At 40.9% G+C, this 11079-nt stretch overlaps 1 protein-coding gene across 1 annotated transcript; it reads right to left on the bottom strand.

Moving 5' to 3' along the window:
- Positions 1–6412: 6412 nt before the first annotated feature.
- On the bottom strand, positions 6413–10863 carry LOC148141073 (putative G protein-coupled receptor 139). The gene is made up of 3 exons (XM_087979074.1): positions 10794–10863; positions 7086–7953; positions 6413–6521 (listed from the first exon to the last, which is right to left on the bottom strand). Exons 1-3 carry the CDS (start codon positions 10861–10863, stop codon positions 6413–6415), a joined length of 1047 nt encoding a protein of 348 aa, XP_087835200.1.
- Between the last annotated feature and the right edge of the window lie 216 nt (positions 10864–11079).

The raw sequence follows: 11079 nt of genomic DNA, 5'->3' as shown, positions 1-11079 counted from the left end.
GCGGGATATGGGTCAAGTGATGGTAAATGGAAGTCGACTAGGTTAGGATGTTGCACTGAAGGGTTAGGACGAGTTGCACTGAAGGGTCTGTGCTGTATATCTCTTTGCCTCTGTGACTAAGAGCGGAAGGCGAGTTGCGTTTTTGACTTGGGATCATACTATGGCCCCAGTTCGAGATGATATTCAAATGAGACCGTCCAGTGAAGCTATATGGGTGGAATCGAGAAATACGAAGGGCGTGATCACTTTGATGGTATTGTGCTCTCAGCCTGCGAATAGTCAACAGGAAATTGAGCAAATCGGTACACACATCTTAGTAGTGGACGAGTAGCAAGATTGTAATAGGCAGAGATGTTACCCTTCCAAACATAGACCGGAACTGCAATCGTACTAAGGCCTTGGATGGGGATGAATTTTTTAAGCCTGTTCAAAGAAGAAAAATCTCAATCAAATCTCAGGTGGTCATACGAAAGAAGGGGCAAAAATCAACGTCCTCTTTGGAAACAAAGCAGGGCAAGTAAATGAGTTGCTAGTGGGGGAAAGTCTGGGACAAATGGCAACAATTCTATCAGTGTAAACATAATTCTGGAAAAGGATAGTTCTGAGCCACAAGTGAAATTACGACAGTGGGGCAGCGTCAATGTTGATGGTATCAAACAGCAACATTCAAATTCTGAGAGGGGCAGGCAGTTCGAAGTTAAAGAGTTGTCTGAAAATGGGTCGGCTTTATAAAGTAAAATAAACGAGATTTCAGACACATTGTGTTCCGTTTAATTTGGAGAGCAAAGTTAGCAAAGTAGGGTATACTAATTGGCTAGAGATAGTAAGGCGGTGGTCAAGAAAAGGAGGAGGCATATCTCACGTAACGATGGACAGAGTCAACTGAAAACACCGAAGAGTCTTCAGGGATGATGAAGTCCACTTGGAGGGATACAGAAAGGCCAAAATTGAACATGATATAGTTTGACAGATGGAGAAGAGGAGAAAAGAATCACCGGAGATGGGTAAAATCCGAAAATACAACATTCCAAAATGTGTATTTACTGTGGAGAGACATGAAAGTTCTGGGACGACTGACAATAAATAGTTATGTCTTGAAAAGTGTTCATACTGGAGAAGAGGTGGAGTTGCAGCTCTTAAAATGCATAAAAGTAATTAGATTATATTCTCCACAGTGTGGAAACAGGCCCTCCAACCCAACAATTCCACACCGCCCCTCTGAAGAGAAACCCACCCAAACCCATTCAGCTACTCTATATTTATCCCTGACTAAAGCACCTAACACTGTGGGCAATTTAGCATGTCCATTTCACCTGACCTGAACATCCTTGGGTTGTGGGAGGAAATCTACGTAGACACAAGGAGAATATGCAAACTCCACACAGACAAGCGGGAATTAATGGAGTGAGACAGGGATCAGTGCTGCCGTCTCAGTGATTTAGTGCTGGGGTCTCAGTGGTTTACAATGTCACTAATGGAGTGAGACAGGGATTAGTGCTGCGGTCTCAGTGACTTACCATGCAACTAATGGCGTGAGACAGGAATCAGTGCTGGCGTCTCAGTGATTTACAATGTAACTAACGCAATGAAACGGGGATCATTGCTGTGATTTACACTGTAAGTAATGCAGTGAGACGGGGTTAGTGCTGGGGTCTCAGTGATTTGCAATCTGTGAATGTCGTGAGACAGGGATTAGCGCTGAGGTCTCAGTGAAGGCCAAAGTAACTGTTGGGGTGAGACAGGTTTTAGAACTGGAGTATCACTGATTCACAATGTAACTAATGGATCAGTGCTCGGGTTCATTGATTTACACTGTAACGAATGGAGTGAGACAGGGATTGTTGTGAACTTGCAACAAAGTGACAGACAGAATCGGAATTGGACATTCGACTACCGAGTTGGTATTGCTATGCAATTATGCAGACAGAGACCTTCCTTGAGAGTGAGTGGAAACAGTGATGCGGAACGGTAGATATCCTCTGAATGACATGCGCCTGTCGTTCCTCAGGTAACAGTAAATTTGAAGTTGCATTTCCACAAACTGAGGAGCAGATCACCACAAATAAATCAGAATACAACAAGATGTACTCCTCAGGGAGATAGTTTCCATCATTCATTTATGGGAGAATGTTAAAAATGGAAACTGAAGATACCAGGTTTATTAAGCTGCTTTCACCAAGTTCAAGTCCAAGTTTAATCCTGTTCACCAAGTCGAAGAACCTGTTCACAAAAGCAACGACTTGCTTTGTAATATCTGACAGTGAAAGATCGAGTTGGAAGTTCACAGTGTGAGTGGGCAGACTATCTGGCTCTGATCAGCAGAGAAACCGAATGTGGTTGGATCACCTGGAAGCCAGACGGGTCTCCAGCTTTTGGGCACAGTAGAGAGTCGTTTCAAGATAGATCGAGAGGGGGAGTGGGGGGGGGGGGGGGGGGGGGGTAAAGAAGTGAATCAGGTACCGTTTGTGAGTTGGGACACGTCTCAGAGAAAGTCATTGCAGTGTGTGGTGTGTGTGAAATGGCCTGACGGGTACATCTGAGATGCGTACGTGCATTTTGTAGTTTAACTTTTCCTCAGTAACTATTTCAGTCAGTTTTGTCAGAATCGTCACAAGGGAAAGGTTTGAATTGTGACTGTTCCAGGGTTAACAGCAGCATTGAATTAAAAGCATCAATTGCCCAGTAAATCGCTAACAGAGTTCTATAATGTAAATGATACGGGGTCCCCGTGCACTTTCATGAACGGTTTGAGCAGTGGAAAGCCCAACCCAATAGCTGTCAATGCCATTTCTGTGTGACAGAGTTATGCAGCATGTAAACAGATACTTCGGCCAAATTACCCGTGCTGACAAGACTTCCTAAATTTGACTGGACCAGTCTGCCTGCGTTTGACCCATATTACAGCAATGCCAGTCAGTTGAATGTGTATAAAACTCATTGTAGTTCCAATGGACCACAAGCTGCTCACTGACCACAAAGAGTAAAAAATTCAATCGAACCATCAGTATGGCATATACTTCATGGAAATCCAGAAAGTTAACTATTGCGCTTTTTTTCAATGCGTCATAAATCAGCCATTCCAATGACAGGCTTACTGACCATTGGCAGATTTAATTGGTGATAGACAAAACTTGACACGAATGAAAGAGTGTGATGGTACTAATTTCTTTAAGGCAATTTGCTTGATTAGGAATTAGCTGATGGATGCATTCTGCACATGAAAAAATTTTCAACCGGTCTCATTGTTATGATGGCCGTATGCCTGGCTTGTATGTTGCTAATTTAATGGAGAATATCTGTCTGAATGCCTATGAATTTTTAAGTCACCAGGCTAGGCATGCAGTAGCATCGCTGTGTGTCCAAATGCAGTAAAATTTGAGATTGTTTTTCTTCTGCATAGGTTATCAAAACCTGATCAGTCCGCCGTGCTCTTTACCAGTACAGTATAAAATGGCGAGAATTAATTGTACTGGGCATTTCAAGAATACAAGTAATATCCGATAGGGGGAATCTTGTCAGTCTGAAACACGTGTGTCATGCCAGCAACACAACGCCCCTCATCCATTGAATGAATCATTGCATTCAAATGATGATGTTTTGGACATTTTTCTTAGCAGTGGAAATCTAACTATATCATCCACATCAGAAATTAAATCGTGGTGGCGGGGAGTCGCTGGGAAGTGAATATTCTCTGGTTTATGACGAAATAATCTAATTCACTGTCTATTTCATGTGGAAACTTATATTGGCCATTTTCACCGCATCAAATAGCACCTTGGGTATTCCCTGTGACACTCTGTTACTTTCACAAAATCATTAGAAATATTGTTATCATAACAAGGATCACACCAACTCGGCCGAAAGTCGGAGAAGTCCCACATTAGTCATTTGAAAGATCAAGTGACGTGGTTATGAGGTTATATGTCTAATCTATTGTCACTGGCCCATCCAAAACTTTCAGATATGATCACAGTCCCCGAAGATAATCAAAGGGCCAGATCCTCGGCAGCTTCTCTGCTTATGGTGGAAATGCATCGGAATTCACTCAGACACTGAGGAGAAATACGAACAGCAACATCTGTTGTCATACTGCTTTCACGGCTCAGTTGGTTGAAGATCTGAACATGGACGCTAAACCTCAAATGATCAACATCCCATGGAAAACACAGGCAGGTGAGCAGAGTGGATGGGTGCACCTTATTAGTAAGAAACCAAAATAATAGCAAGAAAGGATGTAGGGTGACAAGATGTAGAATCTGTGTGGACAGAGTTGAGGAACCGCTTAGGTTAAAAAAACACAGCAGTTCCAGTATCGACATCCAAACAGTAGTCAGAATTTGGAGCACAAGAAAGATTTGGAGATTAAAAAGGTGTAAAAGAAAAACAAGGTTACAGTGATCGTTTGGGGATTTCAATATGACAGTGAAAAGGGAAAATCAGGTTGGTCGGGACGAGAAGAAAATGTATTTGTGTAATGTCTACAAGATGGCTTTTTGTAGCAGCTTGTGGTGGAGCCTACCAGGGAAGAGGCAACTCTATACTTAGAGAAGTACAATGATAAAACTTGATAAGGGAGCTTAAGGTGAAGGAATCCTTTGGAACCATTTACCATAATAGGATAGAATTTGCCCTGCAATTTGAGAGGGAGAATCTGGAATGTGATATCGCGATATTAACGTTGAATGAAGGATTGGAGAAATTATTCCTCATGAAAGGCTTATGCCCGAAACGTTGCCTCTCCAGCTCCTCGGAATCTGCCTGACCTGCTGTACCTTTCCTGCAAAACACTTTTTGACTCTTATAGTTGAATGCAGGTATGTTGGAGGAACTGGATAGAATTAACTGGGAGGGGAACCTAACATGAAAGACAGTGGAAAATAGCTGACATAGGTTTCTGCTAGTAATTCAGGAGACACAGCAAAAAAATCATCAGTGGGATAAAGAAGCATGGTAATAGGAGGACGAGGCAACTATGGCTGTCAAAGGAAGTCATGGGCAACATAAAAGAAAAAGGGCAGCATGCAATGCGATGAAGGACTGTGGGAAGACAGAGGATTGAGAAGCCCACAATCAACAGAGGAATTTTTTTTAAAAAAGTAAGCAGGAAGAAGATTAAGTAAGAAGGTACGCTAGCAAGCAATATAAGAGAAACTCACAAGAGCTTCTTTATCTATATAAAGGGCAAAAGAGAGACACAAATAGTCATTGGCCACTGGAAAATGTCACTGGAGCACTGGCAATGGGGAGCAATGAAACGGTGGAGGAACTGAATGCGTTCTTTACAACAGTTTTCACAGTGGAAGACTCAAGTATATTCCCAAATAATTCAAGACAGTCAGGGGTGGAGAGGAGCAGAGGCGAGTATAGTGGCTGTCACCGAGGAGACGTTGTGAGAAAAACTGTTTGTCTGAAGGTAGTTAAATCACTTGGACCAGATGGACTGAATAGATTCTTGAGGCCTCAAGTTGTTCCTCATCTGAATTTATAAATAACGGATATCAGACACCAAATTTATACTCGACTCAAAAAAAGTAATAATTTGATACTAATATCGTAACTTAAGCAGAAAATGGATGAAAAGACTGGCAATGTATTTCATATCTATGGTCTCTCCCCAGTCTACATGAAGTACCATGCCCATTCTCTTTCACACACATGTACACATGCATGCACAATCAGAGACAGGCAAGCACATTTAAATGATAAATTGAAAGCAAATGAAGAATCCCAATTTGCCAGCCAGCGGTTTCAAAATGGGTCCTAAACCTTCATGTGCTCTTGAACAATGTCGTGTATGCCAAATACATGCGATTATATATTCTTGAATTCCAAAGTCACTGGTTCTTGCAAATATTTTCTGCAACCCACTTTTAATTGACGTCTGACATATTGGGGTTCCTCCCTCAATCCCATCAACATTTTTTAAAGTACAAAATGAAATGCAAAGCAACTTTAAATCCAGTGGTTTTGAATACCCTCCATCTTCTGCCCAAGACCCAGATTAAACATGAGTTTCTCTTCACTTCTCAACATTTTCTGTGATTTATCTCGCCAACGTCGTTCTATCTTTGTTTGACCAATTAAAAATCAAACCTGTATCTACCAGTTCTTCAGCATATCATATCCTGGTGGCTTAGCGTCTGCTGTGATCTTAAACTGTGATCAACTTTCCAGACCAGTTTCTGTAAACAATAGCAGTTTGTTTGTTCTCTCCAGTTACAAACATCGAACGGCTGTCCAAAGCTTAATTCTCATCTTCAGTCCACAGTTCCAAACTCGCGATGAGACAAAATCAAAATAACATCGTGAAGTTCTCAACATAACATATGTATATTTCATACCGTTCACACATAATCTGATATTGGTGATGCATTTGGCTGTGACACTTCAGCACATTCAGTTAACCAAAACATCAAACATTAAAAGCCTGACGCTGAGTTTCATTTTCATATCCAATCGATCCATGCATTCCGTTCCCGCTGTCCAGTAGTCCTTGATATCCTTCACCATCTAATACCGGCCTGAAGAGCATTCATACCATTAAGAGTTGTTCGTTTTGCCACAAAGTCTTGACTTCACAAGGCGAAAATTCAAGGAACCCCATTTTGTTTTCCTCTGCACGGCTAACTCCTTTCTTCTCAGAAACTCCACAAAATATTAGCACATTAACCAAGCATCCGGTCATCTTTGCTAATATGCATTAACGATTTTTTTTATACAATTTCTATCTTCTTGGAAAGCACGTTTGTCATGTGCTTGTTAATAAATTAAAGGTGAAATAATGACAGAATATGTTGTTTTATCTTTCTTACCAACATGGAAGGTCAGACATCAGACACCAATTACCTTCAACATGATAACATTTATCGCTTACAGTAGCTGCTAGGAAATGCAGAGGAAACAAGAATGTTTTTACTTTTCCCATATCATCTGAATAATTTGATGCAAAATTAGTGAAACTGAGCTGCGCTTATTTTATTTAAGTCTATGCAAGTTGAACGAATTCTATTTAATTGTATAAATCAATTTTAAATCTGGAAAGTTTCAAGCATTTGACTGAGCCAAAGATGAAATCAAAGGGATACCTAACGATATGCATTAGTTCATCTCTAAAATGCTTCTGAGAAGCTGCATAAATAAATGTGTTTGTACAAGAACTCAAACATCTGAGCATATATCCAGATTGCTCTGCAATAGTGGCAGGGTAATCATAATTAGCTTCTAACAATTGCGTGCTTATGAAATGAACACTGATAAAATATATAAAATTTACCATCCATAACAATATGAAAGTGCCTGATATCACTAATAATAAAATAATGGATTTCCTTCTGACCTTTACCTTTGGATCAGAATGATGATCAACGCACTTGTTGCTTCGTAGTCCACTTCTTATTCGATTGGCAATTAAAATATGCCTGATAGTCAATGCATTAAACAGTAGGATCAAAACAAATGGTAAAAATGGTGTTAATATGGTATCTAACCAAAAAAGCACTATAAACACAGTTAAGGTGTAGAAGCTTGCTTTCATATAACATGACCATGGTATGTTGTCAATTATTTCCCGAGGTTCATAAATAAAGTAAGTTGGAATATTTTGCAAGATACAACATAAACCGATCACTGATAATACCACTGTACAACATTTCTCAGTGCAATACTTTATTCTTAATGTTTGATGACAAATAGCAACAAATCGATCAAAAGTGAAAGCTACAGTAAACCAGACTGATAAATCAACTGAAACAAATAACAGGACAAGATTGAGACTACAAATAGGAGTATAGTTCAGGAATGAATGTGAAAAATAAGCATCATTAATTTCATACAGAATCACTTCGAATAGTAGAACCATTAAATCAGCAACTGCCATAGCCAACAGGTAATGGGTGATACATTTTGAGAGGCCACACCGCCCACGTAAGAGAATGAAGATCGTCATCAAGTTAGCTGCATAAAAGATGGAAGAAAATTACAATGTGCACTTCCTCAGATAGATTACCAATCCTGACAGAAATATTGCATTCATGGAGGAGATCCAGGCATCTATGGCAACAGCAGTATTCATTAGCTAACTTATGATTAGTCTTGACAAAATAATAATGATCTCTCTTCACGAATAACTATCACCACTTTTGTGGTATAAACCCAGAATTGTGTTTGAGAAGGCAGGTGATGCTTTGACAGAAAGATTGTGCCAGAAGATGAAACAAATCCAAATTAGGATGGCGTGTTATTGAGAGGGATTTTTACAGGTATTTAGTCCTTTTTCCTACACAACAAGGGCTTTTCATGCCACCTTCAAATACTCTAAATGTATTCTTCATTTCCTTCCTGGCTACATTGTAACCTTAGAGAACCATGTCTGTTTCTAGCATCCTCAAGTAGGCTTCCTTCTTCCACTTGACTGATTGTTCCACATCTCTTGTCATCCAAATTTCCTGCACTCTACCATCTCTTTCTTACCTCAGTGGTACAAACCCAACCAGGACTCAAGAGACTCCACATTTCTGTTGTGCATTTCTTGAGAATATCATCTCTCATTTTATGCTCCAGAGTTCCTGCTTAATGGCATTTTAACCCCGCCTCCTCCAATTGAGTACTTTCCCATACTGTCTACTCCACTCCATCTCCTTGATTATTCTAAAATTTGGGGTATTGTAATCACTATCACCGAAATGCTCTCCCACTGAGAAATCTGACACCTGACCTGGATCACTGCCAAACACCAAATCTAATGACTCCCCTCTCGTCAGCCTACCGACATATTGCAACAGGGATCCTTCCTGGACAAAACTGTCAAAATCTGCAAAATCCAAACTATTTGATCTATGGAGGTGCTATGGTGGGAAGTCGACGTCACCCATAACAACAGCCCGATTACGTCAAAATCTTTCCAAAACCTGCTTCCGAATCTGCTCCTCCGTGCTTCCGTTGATATTGAAGCTCCATACATAACTCCCAATAAAGTAACTGCTCCTTTCCTGTTTCTGACTTCCACCCATAATGAACCATTCAGCAAACCCTCCACAGCGACCTCACTTTCTGCAACTGTGATAATGTCCTTATTTAGTAATGCTATTCCCCCATCTCTTTTACCTTCCTCCTATTCTTTTTGAAACATCTAATTCCCTATGCAACAACCATTCCCTCCCCATGATATTGAAGTCTCTGTAATGTGCACAACATTGTAGCTCCAAGTATTGATCCATTCTCTGAGTTCATCCCCTTCATTCTTGACATTTGCATTAAAACAGACACACTTCACACAATCACACTGTCGAAAACTTTGTCTTATCAACTGTCTATCTTTCCTCATCGATTCTCTGCACGCTGTATCTGCCTGCTCACCAGCTAACCCATCCTTTGATCCACAGCTGTGATTCCCACTCCCCTGCCAAACTAGTTTAAAACCTGCTAAAGAGCTCGAGCAAACTTGCCAAACATGATTTTGTTTCCCCTTCAGTTCAGCTATTACCCGTCCTCATTGTATAAGTTCCAACTTCCCCAGAAGGTCTCAATGATTTCCACATATCTAAAGCCCTCCCTCCTGCAACAGCCCTGCAGACACGTGCTTAGCTGCACTCGATCTCTTTTCCTAGCCTCACTCCCCCGTGCCACAGGTAGCAATCCTGAGATTATTACACTGTTCCTCCTGCCATCTAGCTTCGAACCTAATTATCTATATTCAATTATCAGGGGCTCACTCCTTTTTTGAGCTCTATTTTTGATACCGATGTGTAACACAAACTCTGGTTACTCACCCTCCCCCTTTAAAAATCCTGTACACTCGGTCTGAGATATCCCTCACACCCAGAAGGCAACATACTATTCTGGAGGCTCGTTCATGACCACACAATCACTCACGTTTTGATGTAACCATTGAATCGCCTATCACGATCATTGTCCGAGTCTCCCCACTTCCTTTCTGCGCTACGGAGCCAGGCTCAGTGGCACAGTCACTGTGGATTCCCCTGCCCCACCCCCAACCCAACAGAATACAAAACGTTATACCTATTATTGAGAGGAATGAGGTATCCCTGCACTAACTGCCTAATTTGTTTCCCTCTCCTCCTGCCGTTATTCTGTGGCTTAGGTGTCATTGCCTCCCTATAAATACTATCTATCATCACCTCAGCCTCCAATAAGATCCGATATTCATCCAGCTCCTGCTTTGATTCCTTAATGTGATCTGTGAAAAGCTGGAGTTTGGTGCACTGCTCGCAAAGGAAGTCAGCAGGGACACAACTGGTATCCTTCAACTCCCATATCCTGCAATTCCATATCCTGTCCACACTCCCATCCCCTCACCTCGAAATTGCCAAAAGAGATTTTTTTAAATCCTTACCCTAACAACTCTCCACACAGTTTTCCTTTTTTGGTTAGAGGTGGACGACGTGGTGGAGACAATACACGTGCAGTGTTTTGGCTTTAGCCACTGCCCGAATATATTGCTTCACTTACCCAGCAGTCCCCATGACCTCGTCAGGCCAATTCAGCTTATGTTTCGCTGATTCACGAGGTAAGCATTTTATATTGAATTTACCTTCCCGGCTGCCCTCTGACTCACTGTCTATCGACTACCGCTGCTGACATTAATATACTGTCAGAACCTACAGCCAATTGAACTATCTTTGGAAATAATTCATGATAAATTGTAATCAGTGGTTCAAGCACATCGGAATTTAAAAATAGCATCATTAGCCCAAGAGAAGGTAGTGTCAGACAGGGAAAATATTCTCCATGAATATGAACAGATTAAACAAATTCACACAGTAACTGGTTCTTACCTGGAATACCAACGATTGCGAGGATGGGATAGTAAATGTTTTCTATTTGTATGATCACTGGTGGAGTCATACTCAGATTGAGGCGATTTTGTTTCTCTGTGCAAGCAACCTTTCTAACTTGAAAATAACTGTCTCATTTATAGCAGTGGGAAAGCCTCAAGTGACATTGACAAAAACAAAATAATTGAGGTAATTACAGGTAACAAAGAAGTTATTGGAAATCATAATTACTGCTGCCTATCAGGAATACTATACAATGTTGTTACATGTTAAAATAATAAGGATA

This window comes from Chiloscyllium plagiosum, unplaced genomic scaffold (assembly GCF_037043375.1).
Source record: "Chiloscyllium plagiosum isolate Xiang-an unplaced genomic scaffold, Cpla_swu_hap1 HiC_scaffold_35, whole genome shotgun sequence".
NCBI lineage: Eukaryota > Metazoa > Chordata > Chondrichthyes > Orectolobiformes > Hemiscylliidae > Chiloscyllium > Chiloscyllium plagiosum.
This window is presented reverse-complemented; position numbering and strand designations above follow the sequence as displayed.

Coding starts and splice junctions, on each gene's coding strand:
- LOC148141073 (XM_087979074.1), bottom strand. CDS start 10,863: ATGACTCCACCAGTGATCATACAAATAGAAAACATTTACTATCCCATC. Junction 7,954..10,793: donor CGCAATCGTTGGTATTCCAG/GTAAGAACCAGT, acceptor TCTTTTATGCAG/CTAACTTGATGACGATCTTC. Junction 6,522..7,085: donor GAACTAATGCATATCGTTAG/GTATCCCTTTGA, acceptor AATGCTCTTCAG/GCCGGTATTAGATGGTGAAG.